The sequence below is a fragment of the Penicillium canescens genome (assembly GCF_028828765.1).
Source record: "Penicillium canescens strain IBT 15451 chromosome Unknown utg000007l_segment0_segment0, whole genome shotgun sequence".
Taxonomy (NCBI): domain Eukaryota; kingdom Fungi; phylum Ascomycota; class Eurotiomycetes; order Eurotiales; family Aspergillaceae; genus Penicillium; species Penicillium canescens.
In genome coordinates, this window is record NW_026703969.1 from 238,278 (window position 1) to 257,730 (window position 19,453).

The 19,453-nt window shown below is 48.4% G+C and overlaps 8 protein-coding genes across 8 annotated transcripts; 4 read left to right on the forward strand and 4 right to left on the reverse strand.

The window, feature by feature from the left end:
- Positions 1–1,939: 1,939 nt before the first annotated feature.
- Positions 1,940–2,482, forward strand: N7446_010534 (uncharacterized protein; the record flags this gene model as incomplete). Its single annotated transcript, XM_058519277.1, has 1 exon — positions 1,940–2,482. The coding sequence occupies one exon, from the start codon at positions 1,940–1,942 to the stop codon at positions 2,480–2,482; it is 543 nt and encodes a 180-aa protein (XP_058368115.1).
- A 1,991-nt stretch (positions 2,483–4,473) lies between these two features.
- N7446_010535 (uncharacterized protein) lies at positions 4,474–4,778 on the reverse strand (the record flags this gene model as incomplete). The annotated part of the gene is made up of 2 exons (XM_058519278.1): positions 4,474–4,527; positions 4,620–4,778. The coding sequence occupies 2 exons, from the start codon at positions 4,776–4,778 to the stop codon at positions 4,474–4,476; spliced, it is 213 nt and encodes a 70-aa protein (XP_058368116.1).
- A 684-nt stretch (positions 4,779–5,462) lies between these two features.
- N7446_010536 (DUF3638 and DUF3645 domain-containing protein) lies at positions 5,463–7,610 on the forward strand (the record flags this gene model as incomplete). The annotated part of the gene is made up of 3 exons (XM_058519279.1): positions 5,463–5,510; positions 5,594–5,659; positions 5,778–7,610. The coding sequence occupies 3 exons, from the start codon at positions 5,463–5,465 to the stop codon at positions 7,608–7,610; spliced, it is 1,947 nt and encodes a 648-aa protein (XP_058368117.1).
- A 77-nt stretch (positions 7,611–7,687) lies between these two features.
- N7446_010537 (uncharacterized protein) lies at positions 7,688–9,193 on the forward strand (the record flags this gene model as incomplete). The annotated part of the gene is made up of 1 exon (XM_058519280.1): positions 7,688–9,193. One exon carries the CDS (start codon positions 7,688–7,690, stop codon positions 9,191–9,193), a length of 1,506 nt encoding a protein of 501 aa, XP_058368118.1.
- Positions 9,194–10,337: 1,144 nt separating this feature from the next.
- Positions 10,338–10,681, reverse strand: N7446_010538 (uncharacterized protein; the record flags this gene model as incomplete). The annotated part of the gene is made up of 2 exons (XM_058519281.1): positions 10,338–10,552; positions 10,576–10,681. The coding sequence occupies 2 exons, from the start codon at positions 10,679–10,681 to the stop codon at positions 10,338–10,340; spliced, it is 321 nt and encodes a 106-aa protein (XP_058368119.1).
- Positions 10,682–11,514: 833 nt separating this feature from the next.
- N7446_010539 (uncharacterized protein) lies at positions 11,515–12,696 on the reverse strand (the record flags this gene model as incomplete). The annotated part of the gene is made up of 1 exon (XM_058519282.1): positions 11,515–12,696. One exon carries the CDS (start codon positions 12,694–12,696, stop codon positions 11,515–11,517), a length of 1,182 nt encoding a protein of 393 aa, XP_058368120.1.
- A 361-nt stretch (positions 12,697–13,057) lies between these two features.
- Positions 13,058–14,820, forward strand: N7446_010540 (serine/threonine-protein kinase; the record flags this gene model as incomplete). The annotated part of the gene is made up of 2 exons (XM_058519283.1): positions 13,058–13,861; positions 13,918–14,820. The coding sequence occupies 2 exons, from the start codon at positions 13,058–13,060 to the stop codon at positions 14,818–14,820; spliced, it is 1,707 nt and encodes a 568-aa protein (XP_058368121.1).
- Positions 14,821–16,207: 1,387 nt separating this feature from the next.
- On the reverse strand, positions 16,208–17,741 carry N7446_010541 (uncharacterized protein; the record flags this gene model as incomplete). Its single annotated transcript, XM_058519284.1, has 3 exons — positions 16,208–16,983; positions 17,049–17,568; positions 17,670–17,741. The coding sequence occupies 3 exons, from the start codon at positions 17,739–17,741 to the stop codon at positions 16,208–16,210; spliced, it is 1,368 nt and encodes a 455-aa protein (XP_058368122.1).
- Between the last annotated feature and the right edge of the window lie 1,712 nt (positions 17,742–19,453).

Here is a 19,453-nt window from a genome sequence, read left to right on the forward strand (position 1 = left end):
GGTGGAAGGTGGTCGCCAGCCCACTGGGCGACCGTCAAGGGACTCGCCTGCAAATTTCAGATCTATCGTCCTCGAATAAAAAGATATCATTAAACAAAAGAAATGCACGGATGTAGACCTGATAAACACAAAGCCAAAATGAACGTCATTTACCCCTGGTCGCAGTTCGCCAGCCATTTGATGTTCGGTCAGCTGATATAACATACCCTCTGCCAAGCTTTAAAGCCTTATGGGCCACCATAAACCGGGCGATCTTAATGATCTTGGATAAAATGGGAGGGTAGCTCTCCGCAGTACGCCAGCCAGCCTCACCCCGTCCGAGCACGGCTATGGCGCAAATCAGCGCGCTCTCGTAGTCTTCGACCTTGGTTCGGTGGTTCCAAATCTCGATGCAAAAGTCGGGACACGTGGCATCAATGGGGGCTGGCTGGAACGGGGATCCGTTACGGACCCGACTCGCTCTCGACTCGCTGGTTCTTCGCGGCTGATTACTCTCGTCGGAACACACGCTGCCGTCCGAACTGACACTGTCGGAACTGGCCCTATCGGGGCTGGGCGATGGACTTAATCTGGGCTAGCCCAGTCGCCACAGCGAGTTCCAAGCCGCCCGCTGGCGTTGGGAAAACCGATATCGTAGACTGGCCAATTCGTGCGGGGCCTGCGTCCGAATGAAAACATCAGGATCTGCTGCCACGGGAGCGTATGTCTCTCGATGTTTTTGACGTCCATGTAAGCTTGCAGCGGCTGATGCGGTAGTCAATCCCGCTCCATACGGACCGCTCCGGTTCGAAGTACAACTCAACCGGCTAATTCGAGCCACCGTAGCCGTCGAGTCCCAGATGGCGCATGCAGCCTGCTCAGTGGCCTTGAGCGACTCGGCGTCAGGTGTTTGGACGTTGTTAACAATGTCTTGCGGATTGATCCTCTGAAGATACACGGTCCACTGGGTCCGTCGAAGCCATGGATGGTCTCGTCCCGCTGGCCAGCGTCGATTGGCTGGGGCTGTTTTTGGCTTTCCCGATATGCTTGTTCGATCTGATCTAATAGCCGATCACTGGGTACGGTCGGGGCAATCGGTTCGGGCTCGGGAACTGCCTATGCTCCGACCGTACGGACGCGAATGTAATGGGCCCCGGGCCCCTGGGTAAATGTGTGTTGACACTGTACTACTTGCGTAAATTACTGAACTTGCTGCTCAGCGGCCGACTGACCTGGCTGCTTCCTCCGGCCACCACGGTTAGTCGAGGCGACCCAGACATGCTGTTCACGCCAGTGGAACCGCATTGTCCCGATGGACCAAGCGATAAAATGACAAGACTGGCCCTTTCTACATAAAAAGCCGTCCGAAGAAACTGGTAAATTGGGGATTAGCTCGCTGGACAAAGTTATGTGATATCGTACGCGCCCAATCCCCAGTTTCAGTATAATTGAAAATCTAATTTCCAATCATTTCGCGCCAGATTGAGAGTCGTTCATGCTAATGTACTTTGCGTACCAACAGCGACCAATAAATGCGTAAGACTATCACTTGACATCGCTCAATGCACATCGACCCTCTCCTTCGCAGTTACTGTAACCTAATGACTCCTAAGTTTACGATTAAAATCGGCCAAGAACGATTTCCGTTGAGCACCCAAATCTTGACGTACGCCGGTTCGATCGAACATCTATTGGGCTTGAGGTTTCCGCATCTCTTGAACTAGGCAAAGGTCAGACCATCTCATTCGCCAATGAATCGTCGGCTGCATAGGACACTGGCAGGATTTTAGGATGCATTACACCGCTTTATGATTTATTTTCCCACCCCCTTCCCTCAAGTCGCCGAGCAACTTGTCCAGTATCTACATTACACCACGAACCGATTCGGTGTATTCAGCGGGCTACTCGGCAATTGAATTCCACTCAGTGAATAATTCTCTAAGGTTCTAGCGTGGACAGAATGCCTGGCTGTCTTCCTTTGTTTGTCAGGTGGCTCAAGAGAGACCATTTGACGCGTCAGACCTCCAGCGACAGAGGATTCCAAGAAACCCCAACCACAATCCGTCACGGTCCGGATTTATCACCACACAGTAATCGCAATGGAGAAAGGGGACTTGACGCTCCTGCAGCAACCTTGAATGCACATTGTGCCGACGGAGTTACCGCCAATGATGAGCTCCCGCCCCCACCCCCGTACCAAACAACGCCTCTTGAGACTCTACCTTATGGCGATGAAATAGAGACAGAGGCAATATTGGAACAAAGTGCTATTCCAGACAAGAAATGCAACCTAGGATCTGCTCTCCTGGAAGCTATAAGAGAAGGTCATATTGACTCCTCAGTAAAGATGCTTCGAGAAGGGGCCGATCCGGATGCGAAAGATTTCTATGGCTTTGCTCTCACCCAGGCTATAAGGGGTGGCTACGAAAAGGTTGTAACGGAGCTACTTCGTAGAGGAGCTGACTCAGGAGTGAAGGATTCTACGGTTCTGCGCTCACACTAGCAAAAAACCGAGTGCGTTGAAGGAGTCAGAAAGAGCGATCCTTGAGCGGATTTCACAGATCAATAAATACCCGATATTCACGATTACTTGGTCTATATTCTACCCTCTGCTTGTAAATTATCCTTAAGAGTTTCCCGAGAATGCAGAGCGGTGCGTGTTGCGGTCCCATCGTGCGGATAAGAGTGCTCAAGGCTTGTGTTGAAAAGAGCGTTGGGGTGCATGAAATTGTTGAGGTGAAACAGGACCATGTTGTGTCAGCCTGCTGTAAAAATAAGTGACAGAGAACCAGAGGAACAAACACAGGATCATTGCTAGCTATGCCCTGCTCAAAAACGTGGCTGGGAAGACGAAAAGTATATTTTGTGAAATGTAAATGCTGGGTGCTCGTAACGATTGACTCATTAAACAGACTTGCATCGGAAGATCGCAATCTGATCAAAGCCGTCCCAGATTATTGAGGTGCCAATTCTAATAGCAGCCTGAACGTATCACCCTAGGGGATGATAGCGAATAGTTGAGGGCACTGGGTACGAAGATTGAATAGGAGCAAACAGACAAGTAATGGCGGAGAGGATGGAGTGGTAAATTGGACGAATTGAGCAACCTGCTCAGTCGGGGTTTGGAGCAAACGGTTTTTTGTTTGCACTTATGTACTCTTTTCCACACCAAATGCTCTACATATCCCAAATATGACCTTATAATCAAACTGCAAGGCCTGAAAAGGCCAAAATGAGGGTATATCGTACGAGCAGAGGACTAAGCTATCTGGGTAACATGGCTCATGTTGATAGAAAACATAGAGAGATGAAAACAAACAAAGGCATAAAACAATGGCTAGCTACTGCTCTGGTCAGAAATGTGGCTGGAAGGTTGGAAATAGAATTCTAGGTAGGAGAATGTGGGGGGCTGGTAAAGTTAGTTGCACGCATGGTTAACCATGGGTAATAAAGGCCTACCCCATCTAACAACAACACTTGATAGCAATTTGAATGTATTAGATTGGGGTTAGCAGCGTCTAGTCGGCGGTTTGTTTATTAAAGCCGCAACAGAAAGATTATACTAGACGCGCGAGGCGGATGCTTGACCTGTCCGAGTAGCCACCCTCAAAGACCTATTAGGATTGAACGTAAACAGTGATAGATAGCTACACACTGGCCAAATTGAAAGAATTCGTGGCCAAAAATCGAAAAAGCAAGATTTGCGGAATGAAATTGCTGGGGGCATGTAATTGAAGAAGGTCATTAAAGAGATTGCATGGGAGTGGATTAAACGATGTGGTACATTGATTTTTAAGCGAACAGTTATTTCACGCTTACTCATTCCACCGAATAATGAAAACGTCTCCTAAGATAGTAAAATGCAGGAACAAAAATCGATGGTAGTACATATAATGCACGGATGGTAATCTGAGGGTCATAATCGACGTGGAAGGCTGTACTAAATTTAGAAGACACGAGTGATTACATGGGCATGAGAAAGCACTGGTACAAAGACAGACACGCGGACGAGAGAAAATGAGAGATCTACAAGGTTAAAGGAAAAGGAACTAACGAATAGCAAATAGAGTTCAGCAGACTGGTAACATGGCGAGAAGGCAAAACGGGGGAGGGCACGTGATTGCGTTGTCTTTGACGCAGTTGCTTGATATTTGTCATCCTTTCGCGCATCGAGAAATGCATCGTGGAAGACTCCATGAGTTGGAGACCTCGTCTCACAAGCTGAACGGCATGGTATCTGCTCAACAATGGGTGAAAGACCATTCTTGGCTCAACGAAAGATCGCTACTGAAGGTGCTGCAGACAACTGGTAAAGGACCTAATACTGCTACTAGGTACAAATTGGAGTGCTGCACACGGTTAATGCAGGGGTTAACCTTTCGAGGACATATTATAAAGAAAATAGAAATTGTAACTATTCATCCGTACAAAAGTCAACCTATGCGAGAACTGTGTGGCTCAGAATAACAAAGGGTAGAAACGCGGCCTGGAGAATCACAGGTGCGAGGGGTCAATCGATTCCCATCCTTCGATGTCATTGTCCACAGTCTGATCAACGTTAGCATTTGTTCGGTGGAGATGTATGCAAGTGCAATAAGAGGAAGAGGTAAAAATCATAGATTTATCCCCGCGTCGCTTACACTCTCGGACTGATTGCTAACCTTCCTCTTATTAGACTCTAGGAAGAGGCCACCATCAATACCCTCCTCAGTCCGCGCTGTCTTGCTTGGATCCATCCGCTCTTTGTACTCCCTAGCGCGTTGCTCCAGCCGTGTGGTGCTATTTTCCAGAATTTGCATTGTTTGGAAAATGCGTACTTGCATCTCTTGGATTGAAGCGCCGTTGTCTAATAAACGCCCTATGCTATCAACCATTTGAAGGGTAGCATGAGCTGGAACACTGCCGTTTTTAGCTGCTGATCCAAGAACTTGAAAGGCATTCTGCCGCAGCTGGTTGTATACGTGTTTGTCCATACTTTTGAATTGTCAGATAGACTGGTCTCTGCTTGTGGATACATAATAGCAATGTGTACTTACACTGACCAAGCGAAACAGTGGGCTGATGCGAAGCTAGATACTATCCAACAGAGAAGTGCAAGTGCGATTGGAAGGTAGACAGCGCTGGGGTCTTCGGTTGGCGATTTGGATACCAGACGGAGTAAGATGGTTCTATTGACCTGAAGATGGCGGCTGGTGTTCAGAGAAAATAGCGCTATATAGCACGACTAGCGCTATCTCAAGAACCTGGTGGGGTAGGTGGCGCGGTGTTTGAGGGTTGCATTAGATGCCGTGGAAACTGGAGCCAATCATAGCGCCAAGGTGAGCGCCCCGCGTGCACAGACCCTAAGGATGAGTCCTCGTTCACACTGCTGCCCGTTAACGCTGTTTATCGTATAAACGTGCCACGGTGATATGCTGTATCACCGAATCAACCCCCCTAGAATTGGCAAAGGAGACCATATTTGTGGCCTTTCAAGCGCTGTCATGATTTTGGACTGTTCGGCTCTGTTGGGGGCTACATGCGGTAGCTTTGTATGTTCAGTCCCACCTAGCCCCATATAATATGGGCGCCTAAAAAACGATTGATTGCCCAGCGTTAAATAATTGGGTGACAGTCTCCTGGTATCTTTCTATATCTGTACCGTGGGCTAAAGACACGTCGCTGCGGCGTGACGGAGCGCGTACGTTGGAGTTACGAGACTGCAGATCGCGGAAGAGAAACGATCTTTTGTTCATTACGGATGTTCGATCGCAACGCTTCAGCGGGCGAAGCGACTTGCTAGCGCTGTCAACACACAGGATGAATTGCTGAAAGAACTCCAAAATCCAGGCCATACCAACTGGGATCCTTTCGAATTCCCAGAGACTCTTTTACTGGAGATTGAAAATGGAATCCTCATTCGGGACGTGCAGGAGAATATTGCACAACAGATGAGGAACTTTCCTTCGGGAAAAAATGGCGTGATGCAGTTGAATATGGGCGAAGGTAAATCATCGGTAGTCATTCCTGTCGTGGTCACGGCTCATGCGAACGGCTCAACTCTGGCACGGGTGCTTGTGGCTAAGCCACAATCGCGACAAATGTTTCAAATGCTGGTAGCGAAGCTAGGTGGCCTCTTGGGTCGGCGCGTCTATCACATGCCCATCTCGCGCTCTTTGAAATTGGGAGAAGCCGAAGCAGATGAAATTGAACGAATGTGCATTGAGTGCATGTCCCTCGGCGGGGTGCTACTCGTCCAGCCTGAACACATACTCTCTATGAAGTTGATGTGCCTTGAGTGCTTCATTGTTGGCAAACCCAATGTGGGCCGCTCTCTTCTTCGAATCTTGCAATTTTTTCAGAACTCCTCGCGTGATATCGTGGATGAGAGTGATGAGAACTTTAACGTCAAGTTCGAGCTAATCTACACCATGGGCGCTGAACGCTCGGTCGAACTAAGCCCGCAACGATGGATGGTGATACAAGAAGTTCTGCATTTGGTAAGAGAATACGCCGACCGCGTGAAGGTTCGACTGCCTCAGTCTATCCAACTTAATCAGCACCAACGTGGTAGATTTCCACGGATCCGCTTGCTCGATCGCGATGCTGAACAGGCTCTTCTCACATATATCGGAACCCACATATGTGAAAGCGGAATCGGTTCCCTGCCGATCTCGAGGCAGGCTAAGCCTATGAGAGATGCCGTGTCAACCTACATCATGAAGTCAGATCTCACAGCTCATGAGATCGCGGCTGTGGAAGGTGACGGTGCAACAGGATTTTGGGGAGAAAGCACCCGGAGTTCCCTGCTTTTGGTACGAGGCTTGCTTGCTGGAGGCGTTCTGGCCTTTTGCTTGGCTCAAAAGCGATGGCGGGTGAATTATGGGCCTGATCCGAACCGAGATCCGCCGACAAGGCTTTGTGTGCCATACCGGGCCAAGGACAGCCCTTCTCTACGCTCTGAATTCAGTCACCCAGACGTCGTCATCCTGTTGACGTGTCTGAACTACTACTATTCAGGGCTCCAGGATGATGATATATTCCTGGCCTTCAACCACCTTCTCAAATCCGATCAGGCTGATGCGGAGTACCAAGTGTGGGTGGACGATGCACCAACGCTTTCTCCTGCTTACCATCAGCTAGTGGGAGTGAATTTGGACGATCCACATCATTGTACGGATCAAATCTTCCCTGCGCTTCGATTTTCAAAAGCCACTGCGGACTACTTTTTGACCCACATTGTTTTCCCGAAAGAGATGAAAGAGTTCCCTGACAAGTTGTCGGCGTCTGGCTGGGATATCGGAGAAATCAAGTCCTGTCCCACTGTCGGATTTAGTGGGACGAATGATTCGCGGCAAACCCTGCCATTAAGCGTGCGTCAACTCGATCTACCTGAGCAAAACCACACAAACGCCTTGGTCCTGGAGTATTTGCTACGACAAGAAAACTCTGTGGCTTGCATCCCTCATCCAAGTGACCCATGCAAATCAGATGCTCAAACCCTGTTGGATTTAGTGTTGAACTTAGAGCCACCCGCTCAGGTGATCCTTGACGTGGGCGCACAGATTTTGGAGCTCAGTAACCATGACATGGCAAAGGCCTGGCTACGCAGAATTCCAGCGGGGGCCGAACGCAAGCGATCGTTTTCGTGAACGATCGAGACGATATCTGTGTCCTTGATCGAAATGGGCGTGTAGAGTCTCTACAAACCTCTCCTTTCGCACAACAGATGGACGCATGTTTTGTGTTTCTTGATGAGGCGCATACAAGAGGAATCGATCTAAAGCTCCCGGTCAACTATCGTGCCGCGGTCACATTGGGCCCGGGGATCACAAAGGACAAGCCGGTACAAGGTATGAATTCCGACATCCGATATGAGACGACGTCAAGAAGTGACAGTATTATAGCCTGCATGAGAATGAGAAAGCTAGGCAACGGACAGTCTGTTGTCTTCTGCATACCGAATGAAGTCAAATTTAGCATCCTCGCCTTACGTCGCAAGGATGGAGGCTCACCCATCGATGTCTCAGATGTTCTGCTCTGGGCAATTGCTGAGACTTGGAGTGAAATTCGACGAAGTATTCCTCTTTGGGCAGTACAGGGTAACCGTTTTGAGCGACAACAAGAACTGTGGCAGGATTCTCGTCAAAGTGAGAGTGTCGAAATAACGTCGATCCAAGCCCAAAGATTTCTCGAGCCCGAATGTCAGACTCTCGAACGACGATACCGACCTGGTTACCAAGAGCGGCCGCTGTTTTACTCTTCCTCGGATAATAATCAAAACATGAATAAGATAGCTAGGCGTTGTCGAAAGTTTAAAGGTCTCGACGTTTTATCATCCCGTCTTCAGGAGGAGCAGGAGCGCGAGCTCGCACCAGAGATTGAGATCGAGCCTCAAGTTCAAAGGCCTCCACCAGCTACACCAGCAGCACACCACGTCCACCCACACATAACCTCCTTTGTCGCTACGGGTGATCTTGCGAGCGCTTCCGAAGCCTACAAGCCGGCTTTCTACACACTGCGAAGTACCTCCGCAGCCTCCTTTCTCGACATAACTGAGTTCCCTTCCGGTGTCCTAGCTACGACAGAGTTCTCTACAACAATCAAAATTCCCACGGGCTCACCATTGTTTGCTGATGCTTTCCAGCGGCCCGTTAGGTGGATTCTGACGAGTAACCATCGTGTGCCTTGCGATGAAAGAACTGTGATGCAAATGATGATCATCAGCCCTTACGAAGCCAACTGCTTGATGCCCGAGATACGTAAATCGAATGCTGTTTCTCTTCGTCTATATGCACCACGCCATAATCGAGGATGTCTCCCCTTGGATAAACTGGCGTTATACACTGTCCCTGAACATGCTAACAAGAGCGAAGCTCCCGACATACTTCGGATCGAGCTCAACCTCTTCGCTGGACAGCTGTACCTTGATTCATACTCCGAGTACAAGGACCTCTGTGAGTTTTTAGGGGTGGCATCTTTCAAAACGCCTGCTGGCTTAGTCGTTGCGGCAGATGGTTTCATCCAGGGAGGTAGCCAACGAATAAGGGAGGTTTTCAGCCAAAGTCCGCTCAAGTTTCTTAAGGTTCTTATGTCGCAGATTAGAAAGGATTGTCAGGATATTGGACGGACACATATGGGCCACATTCTTGATGGCCGATTGCTGTTTCCGTCCGACTTTGTGGAATCGGCGCGAGCATCCGTAGAGGGAAATCTTCGGACATTGGAAATCTAGTTTGTCTCAGTCAGACATGGATTCTATCGCAACTCATCCATGTCATTCTTGGAAATGGTCCAGGTTGAAAGAAGGTGCCACACAGTCCCCAGAATCTGGCACTAAGCTCAAGGATCCCGTGCCATTTATACGTTTTTGGATATATATATTGCTTTGAGTTAATCTTCCATATCGAGGGGCCTATTTTCGTACCTGTTCAGTCAGATCGGTTGAGCGCGAAGTATATTTAGAGACTCGCTAGCATTCCTTGGCCGGCCCCGATGAAAATATGAGATAATTCACCATGTTTCTGATGAAAGCTTCCATGTCGGGCCAACTCAATTGCTTGGGCACTGCTTGCTTGACGAGATTGGTTCAAGAAACCCAATTTCTGCACATCGAACCACTGTGTGACGAGAGCCTGGCTCATAGACTGCATCCGGATATTGAAGTGGAACATTTTCAATCCGCAAAGAATAGCATGCTGAGAGAATAATCCATGTTTCTTGGGTACATGGTTGCCAGAAACCACGTTAACTTTCAGGACGTAAAAGGGATCATTGATAATCCACGACTCCACGCTCTCGTGCACTCGTTTTATTTCTTCCTCTCCCTCATTAGGCCAGAACGGGGGATCAGGGTGTGTTTTAGAGACCTCCCAGTAGTCCTTGGTGATTATTTGAAAACGCAATCAAGACATCCGAAGGTCTTCGTATGCGCTCAGTTTGCTGTACCGCATAATATGATGAATGTGAAGTAAAACCTGGGAAGTAAAACAATGCCATACTGTGGAAGTTTTAGTGTTTGCAATACTCCACTAGACCTTCAGCGAGAGCATCGGAGGCATGTATGGGAATGTCGAGAAGTTCGACCATGCAAAATTCTGGGAGGAGTTTCAGCATAAGGATTTTGTCTTCATTGAACTTCTGGCCCACGGACATCTGCTCTCTGTTGCCTGGGGTTCAAAAGTTGAAGTGGCCGTTGTTGAAGACCGGTAAATAATTTTCCTGCAGGACATCTGCAAATGAATCTAGAAGGACCAATGTAGCACCACTCAGCTACATCTGCTATACCCTTGTTGTATGGCAGACTATCTTCGACGGATGGTGTCGGAGCAATGCCTCGGTTGAGGCAAGAGGCAGTAAAAACCCCTTGCTGGATACCATCACATGGGAATCAAGAGTGGTCCAACCTCCAGCACAAGATCTCGCGCAAGCTTCGCGGCATTGTCGGTCACAACAGCAGCATCCACGGGGTCAATCTTCTTGTCCCTATATTCTGTCCAGGTGTGGGGGTTGATGCGCGCATGTTTTGTAGATCCCGCAATAAGCACAATGCTTTGAAGAACATATGTCCGAGAAAGAGTCACTTTGTTCCTCCCTGTCATTCTCGAGCAGCTCCACCTTGGCGATCTTTTGCGATTCGGGGGACACTATCTGCTTCGGTTGTGTTTTGTGGATCCTCGAGAGTGAGCAGGGCGAATCTGTTCAAGAACATTTCAAGGTCCATATCGCTATTTTCGACCGTTGGGATTGGAGGTTGTTGGTGGGTATATGGGAATCGGATCTATCGTGATATTGCAGGTAGGTACGGTGGTATTCCAAAACAGGTTTAGTTTTGACCACGAAATTCGGAAGGTTTTCGTGCATGCTTAAATAGGCACTTTGACCTCGAAAACGACCGGATTCAACAGATTATACTCCATGGCTATTCCATTTAAAAAAAAAAATGTGGATTGTATATTGCTTCAAGATTGCGAGATTGAGAATATCCAATCGGAGTTCGTAAGGAAAATTCAATGCATTTCCATGGCCCTTATCGCCGGATATCTATTTAGCTGCAACTTTAGAAGCTGATAATTTCTTTGACCCGTAGGAAACACCAAGACTCGGGCATGAAATAGGATTTAGACGCTTATATCTCGGTCAACATTAAGGGGAAGGACTAAGATAAATGAAAATTCGACGTCCAACGAAACGCCACTTATCCGGAGCCAGCGCGACGATTTATTATAATAGTGGCTTTGCTGCTAGTAAATGACTATACTTCAGTCAGACGATAGATAAAAAATGGGTTGAAGCGAACGTTACTTGCATGTATCTTGCCCAACCTTGGAAGCAAAGACTTCTGAGCTATTTGGCGCTCTTTGTGTTTACTTCTTCAATGTTCTGAAAGCTCCTTTTTGGTTCGTTCGTAAATAGCCCTAGAAACAGCTGAAAGATCTAAGTAAAAATATTCTTCCTCGACTGTACATACAAAACAGGCATTCGCTCAAACTGAATAGAACATGTGGTTTCTCTAAAATGTGGCACAATCAATTAGCTCGGTATAGGCCGAGCACTTCACACAAGTTCTGGTCCATTGAAACTTGCAGCCTGTTTTTGTAAACGCCTGCTTCTACGTGTCCCAGTACCTTGAGTTCCTTGATCATTCGTATCCAATCGGCTGCTAGAATTACGCTTTTCGATCCTAGAGCTTGATGTATCCAACCCGCCAGTTCTGGAAACCTTCCTGATTGAGCTCTCTTTATCGTCGGAGTTTGCGGCAGCCCTGTTCCTCTTACGAGCTCTCCGACCGCCTTCCGAAAAATGACCATATGTTTCAAGAGGAACACAACCGTCAAAAACCGAAGGCACAGTATTCAAATTGCTGGTACCATTCTCCGTGATCTTTGTTTGGCTCAAACCTAAATCCGTGTCAGGCTGTAAAGGTCCTTCGTGCTTCCATAGCATTCCTGGCAATATGCCCCATTTTTCGTTCCAAATGCCTCTTTTGACCCAGGTACGTTTCACGTTATTATAAGCGTTGGTGTTGATATCCAGAGGGGCAGAAACAAGAACAGTATCATCTGGAGAGCCACTTTGAAGTTGTTCCCGCTCCTCTGATATTTGGTAGATGAACTGATGGAATGGGCGTGATGCCTCGTTTTTGTTCTTCTGTCTTGCTCGTCGCTCAACGCGCTGTTGTATTATACTGCCGCTATACGGTTGACTGGACCATGACTCTGCTTTTTCCAGGGGAGAAAACAAGTTGAGCTTGAGTGCTGTGCTAGTGTCTGTCTCGGATGCGGATGACATGTCACGTGACTCTTCGTGCATCCACCGTGTTTTAGGCATGTTCTTCCATTGTTCATTCCATATTCCTTGCTTTATCCAGTTCTTCTTCACTGTGTCTCGGGCGAGATTGTGCATATTTGTGCCGTCGGGAACGGCAACCTTTCGATTTTCGATTCCGTCAATTATGCGCGCTTCTAGTTCGTCGACCTGAGCGTCAAATTGCCGATCGGGTCGTGAAGCTTCATGATCCTTCGCCAGTTGCCATTGTCGACGATCACGGCGTTGCTCCATCTCGGAAGTGCCGCAAGGGCTTTGAGATCGTGTTGAATTGTGCGACTGACAAGACGTGTGCGACGGTGCGCGTCTGCCGAAACGCGACCGGTCAAAATCGAGTCGAGACGGGTTTTCAACAAAGGTTTCGAGCGCGGTGTGGACAATAGATAGGCCGGATCCAATGCATCTAAACATACTGAGAGAATGGATTTTCAGAGAAATCGAACTCAGAAGAATGGAAGTGGGTGAAATAGGGGAAAGGGAGTGCCAGAAGCCAGTGCGACGTGAGCGCTAAGCTGCGGCACTAGCGTGCAGATAGTTCTTCAATCAACAAATCGTACCCGTTAAATAGCCGCCTAGTGTTCGACATTTCCAACATTTTGCGAACCGATTTCCCGGCGATTGTGTTATCTGAAACGAATAAGTCCCAACCCCAGGCTCTGTAGCGCTTAAGCATGCTCTTTTTCTTTATGAGTGTCAAGCAACCATGCCCTTAATACTTCTTCTGAGCGTGTCCCTCGGCTTCAAATTTGTAAACTGGTCGTTTCTGCTCCAAATGTCGTTGCAATCACACCATCGTCGTCTTGCTCTCTTCTCCCTCAGACCTCTAAACGAACGAGCCAAACAGGTCGTCAGCCATCCTTGGAACCAACACCTTGCGTCGAAGTTAACCGATGGCACAATTGTTCTCGACGTTGGTTTCCATATACGGTCAAGGTCCCATCGCACCATTGCAACGCTGGGGCGTGGCGATGCGGACATCTTTGTGGAGGGCACCAGCATCGCCAAAGTCCAATGCTCTTTCGAAATCGAGACGAGCACCAATGTGATTATGCTCTATGACAGGTCTCACGGTCAGACAACGCAGGTCTTTGGCGATAATGCTACAAAATTCGAGCATGGGCGCCCTCGTCGAGTAGTGGTTCAAAAAAAGCTGAACACTGGTTTGGGGATGGGCGGCAAAGAGCAAGATCTGGTCCAATTCGAGTTGCTATGGCATCAAGATCCTACTGAAACGGCGGAGAGAATAAAAGATCGAGAGGATATCACGAGTGACTACGAGGAGAATCCCCGCCTAGCTCGGACAATTGATGAGTTAGCGACGGTTTTACCATCTCAAAGGCAAACCAGAATCCATACTCCAGGCCCTCGACAGCTGACGATGAGATACACAAAGGTTGCCACACTTGGATCGGGACAATTCGGAGTTGTATATAAGGCCATCGATATCGACACGGGCAGGTTTCTCGCTGTTAAGATATTACAAAGACCTCACCGAGCATCAAAAGAGGCTGAGTGGAGGCAGTCATTGTACTATGCGCTGAAACGCGAAGTCGAGACTTTATCGCACATATGCCACGTTAGTCACCATTCCAAGCCCTCCTGGGCTCGTGCTCTGAACTGACGCTGTCCTAGCCGCACATTATCGATTATATCACGTCACAAGGCTGGGACGGACCATCTGTGGAGATATTCATGGGACTCAAGGATGGCACCCTTAGATCGTTGGTTCTCAAAGGTGGTTTTTCGTCCCTCACCAGCCTTGCCCACTACGTCTTCCACCAGATGCTTCAGGCATTGGATTATCTCGCCGCGAAAGGCATTGTTCATCGAGATGTGAAGCCCGAAAACATTCTTTATTCTTCACTGCCAAGTGCGCAATATCAGTTCCAGCTCGGCGATTTCGGTCTGTGCAACAGCACTGTCAGTGCCGTGACTTCTGTTGGGAGTCCATTGTACATGGCCCCTGAGGCGTTTCAGAATCAGGTCCAGACACACAAGATGGATGTCTGGTCCCTTTTTGTAACCATGGCATGGACACTGGACGTCGATGGGTTTCGTGAGAGCTCAGAGCAGTTTAAGTGTCTCCAACACGCCCATCAGGCCATCTTGGTCGCAGCATCAAAGATTGAAGTTATTCAAGAAATGGCGAGAGTCGATCCGGACGAGCGCGCCTCCGCGGCACAGATGCTGGTCAAGTGTTTTGATGGAATAGGCCTAACAACTCACCGGAGTCGAGTTCCACCGATGATTCCACTGAAGCCCTCAACTAGGACCAACGCCGACACATACATGGGATCCACTGCTCAGGTCACTCGTCGACCAATTCAAGGTATACAAAGGCCTCGAAGGCAAGTAAGGGATCCGTTCCGTATCCGCAAGTCTAATAATCCATGGGCTCGAAAGTTGAGACAAGATATTATAGCGGCTACTCCTCAACCAAATATTCTTTCCACAAAGAGGCCTGGGGTTCCTTGCAAGGCTGAATCCTCTGAGCTTGTACAGGGGTTTCGTCTGCGGTCGCGAACTCAAGACTAGATATGCGACAGTTTCGGGGTAGAGTTTCTTTCACCAGATGAGCCCAGTATTGTCAATTTAGTTAATCGTTCTAAATGTTATTTTCTTTTCCAGGTGCACGTTTTCACGCACATGTCCTAGCTCCGGGACACTAGCCCTGCGGTCAACGGCACCTTTTACCAGCACGTCTCCATTCCAACTAGCCACGGCTCCCCGGAACAAAGTAAATTCGAAATTTTCACCCGGCACCCTACCACTATCTAGAGTATAGTGTGTAAGCAAAGCCTATTGGTAAGCCTATATAACCAGGAATGAATGGAGTAAAGCGGGACAAAAGCATGAAGAATACCCTTTATGCGAAATGTTGTATTTTATAGGAAGTTTGCGCAAAATCGATCTCGAATCGAGGTCCATGCCAATTTTAGGAACCGTTCGTGTGGTTTTAAAATTCGTATATAAAGGATTTAAAAGTCTCGATTAACACATCCCCGGCTGCAACGTTCTTGCGGCATGAGAAGGCACCGCTGAAGGGGGCAGTTAAAAAGCCAGCACATGTCAAGAATTTAAAATGAAGCGGCAAGTTGGAGTTATTAACCTGCTCATGGCGACCAGGCTTGAGAGGGCCAAGTGAATTACCTCGACGAGGCTTACCACAGTCTTTGGTAGCGCAACTGTCCACTGATCGACCGTCGTTACAAATCCTCGCTGAGCAATCGTTATAATGTCTTGCTTCCTGTCGCATCCTTACGAAAGAGCCGACGACACGTCAAACTCTCTCATCGTGACAGCCAGAGATGGTCCATTAGACGCGTCTAGCTAAGACCACGTTCTAGGATCGGTATTTCCGTACTGGGCGAATCACAAAACGAACATCCATCGCGCTCGAATGAGCCCCACACCTTCTGCTGGAACGAATCGCAAATGTTGATCGAGCGCTTTGGCTGGTGCAGATTGATGTCTAACGTGTGGCCCACTTTTCTACCATAGTTGAGGAAACCCTAACTTGGAGTCAACCAGACTCCAGTACCCCGTGGAATAGGGTGGGCCGGGGACCGTAGGCTCGTACGACGGACCGGGCCGTCGAATGTGGATACGGTACGAGTTGATACCACGATGAAATAAACGCCGGCATACGACGAACTGCGTTGAACGTTAAATGGCATCCTCGATGACCCAGACGGTGGCCTACTGATCTTCCTGGCGCTAAGATTTCTTGATAGTCTGGACGCTCCGACATGTACCCCTAGACAGGAACGCCCATCGTGGTAGTATGGCACACCCCCATGGCATAGGTGTCAAGTTCTAGGGTGGCCTGCTCGCTTAGGAGTATGTTCGGCACTTGCCTTTCTAGCGGACTAATAAAGAACTCAAGTGTATAACGACAATCCTAGGAGATATAATACCAAATCTAAATGGAAATGCGTCTAGCCTCAGGCCCCTCAGTGCGCCGCTGGCCTGGGCTTGACTTGCTATCAAGTAGGGACTGGGCAGAATCACTCAAGCAGCGCGTGAGCTCTGCGAATCTTTCTGTCGCAGACTTCTCAACCTTGATCCCCTGATCCTCGATATCATCCATGCACCGTAGCGCCTGTTCTTCTATTTCCTTCGTACAGTCATTGGCCGTAATGCCTAGGTCAACCTTATAGTCGTCGACCTGTTCCTCCAAGTCGGCTTCGTGCGTTCTGTATCGTCCCTCGATCGCTTCATCACACTCATTTAAAGCACTCTCAACAATATCACCGACAACTTGTGATTTGAGGTGCTCAATCGTCTCATCGACATATTGTTTGAGGCTGTGCTTGAGGCGGCGCTCAAGCATATTGACATTGGCAATTCCGACGGTCTCAGACTCGGATGACAGATCTCTGTCTACATCTTTTTGTATGGCCAGCAGATATTGCCGTCCTGATCGAATTAATACTTGGCATATCTCCTCATCGGAAACTCCACGGAGCTCCTCTTCAAGGCGCGCAAGTCTCTTACGCTTTGTGCGGCCAGGAGAGGAAGCAAGCATAAAGTCAGTTGGGGGGATTGAGCGGATTGAGGACGGTGACGAGGAGCGAGTACTCGGTGTGGGTTCGGTGGGAGAGTCTAGCGCTTCAGGGGATGTAGAGCTTAGCCGTTCAGGGGATGTAAGGAGCAGTCTCTTTCGTGCTTTATCGTCAGGTGACAGTAACCATGGGACTAGACACTATTAATGAGCTATTGAACGACAAAGTACAAAGGACGATAAGAAGGTGACAAGATACCTGTGCGCCGTTTTCCAGTCACCTGTTCAGAATGCCTGCAATATACGGGCGGATCCCCCTGCTCGGATACGCGCTCCTCAGGATAGGGGGGTGGATTTGGATTGAGCCACCGAGCAAAGACACCACAACCTCTCTCCTCCACACCATGCCGAGCGTTCTGAAAAGTCTTTGCCTGAAGACTTCGTAGGGCACCTGAGAAAATTTCTAGCTGGTCAAGTTCTTCGTCCGCAAATTGTCGTTGGGAAATGTATAGACATAGAGATGTGGAATAACAAATTTTCGCGAATGCATCGAAATTCAAGTCTCCTGGATTGGCTGGGCTTAGAGTCTCCATCCCAGTCGGACAAAGAACAATGCCGGTCTCGCTAAGTGTCAGACTTAGTGTTGAGACGGCCGAAACTTTTTGACACGCGCCGGGAGCATGGAAAACAAACCAGGCGGACAGAGGCGGTCGTTGCTTTTCCGGGCTAATGTACACTCTTTGACTACTCCTGGGGATATGTTCAACATCAGCGGTGATCTGCCGCTTAGGTTAGCAAGATCTGCCGTAATCTTAAGGGAGATAGATCCTTCGTTGGCATTTTGATCATGGGCAATACGAAGGACAGCAAAACAAGAAACATCGAAATCGGGTGTATAAACAAGTATTGCCTTCTCGAAAACCCAGGCCCCGTCTGGCGATGTGTTGGTCATCGTGTTGTTGCAATATTCGCTGGATTAAAAAGAACCCTCAATGAATCGAGTAGCCCTCCCACCCGGGCTTTCGAATAGCGTTGAGCAGCCCTGACTCGCGTAAAATGTCGGATGAATAATGATAACAAGAAGATGAGAGTAAAGTGGTAAAGCTTTTGCGGCCAGGCCCCGAGTACATGCCCAATCCGAAGAGAAATCGGAGAGCCCTATGTAGTCACAGGGATGACAGAACAGGAGACGAGAAAGGCAAAGAGCAATACTATCTTTACAGGATGATGATGTTGGAGGGAGAAGGTGAAGAAGAAATGCCCCGAGAGAATGGGAAAAAGGGGAGGCTGGGGCTTGGCGGGTTTGGAGTCTAATCACGTGATCGGATACCGGACTCTGGACTCGGACCTCTGATTTCCGTATCTTTTTTACACCCTCCATTTCATAGTCAAGATAATTAGAAGCGTTTCGAGTTCAGAGATGGTTGCAGGGTACGAAATCAGGAATCCTTGTGATGGGGTGCCAATCCCAGGCGACCGTGATACTGCACACAAACACCACCACCAGGGTATAGGGTATTACATATATATTTTCAGTCTGAAATTCAGGGTTCGTTCGTATTTACTTGTTGACCTCGTTTCGAGGCCAATCAACCACGTCTCAATCTGTTGAAATTACACGATGAATTTACCGGGAACCATGTACGTCAAGGCCAGCGAGGTTGTTTAAGCCTGATCTCTCTCTCATGAGAGAGAGATCCTATTTAATGAGAAGCATTTCTCCTGAACTATACTCTACAGGGTAGGTCAATGCTGATCATGAGCATCATGCTTGGCGAAGCAGGCATTTCATGCCTGGAGATGCCTGGATAAGCCATGAATCTCAACACAATCACCAGATGCTCAAGTCATCTCAAAGTTAAAAAGCCGTATGTTGATATATGTTTCCATATAGGGCATATCTCATACCACCCCATCAGTCCCATCGCCAACGAGGTTTTTACTCCAATTGCAAGTCTAACAAGTTATTCACTGTAAGTGCGCATACCTTACGAAGAGAACATGTTAGAGAGATAATTTTTTGACGCATAATCAGCACCAATCACCGGGTCCAAAAACGGCGCCCTTCATCCGCATTTGGCTGGTCCAACTTGTCGCAAATTCACTAGTCTGAAGGCTAATATAAAAAGGCTAAAGTTACTTGCAAATCCTGTGTGCACAATCAATAGAAGCCCGACCTAACAGGATTTAACCTGGTCCGGTGGCGTAAGGGTACCGACGCCTTGGACATTTCGGATGGATGACGCTGGGCTGAAGTACTCTGAAATGAGGAATGGGGCCCGGATACTTGGAGAAGCTGACATTGATACCCTGGGGTTAAAGCGGACCTACCAGGTCAATCAATGCTTTGAGTATTTTGTTCGGGATGCCAAGGACCCTAGACTCTACCTATTCTAGGGGGGAATGTGGTATGCAGTGCATCCCAGTAGAAATGCGCGTACAGATACCAGAGGGTTATTGTGAGCCGATCCACGTCAAAGTGAATTCTAATCCGGCACGTCCTATGCGTTTTGGCGCAATTTGAAGCCCACAGCACGTGAAAGGGCCAGCAAAAGGCATTGTCCTGGATCGAAATTCGGAGGAAAGCCGTTGTTTGCTCTTTCACCGCCCATACTGCGAAACATTTGTGCCGGCTTGTGTCGCTGAGTTTGTATGCGCGGCATG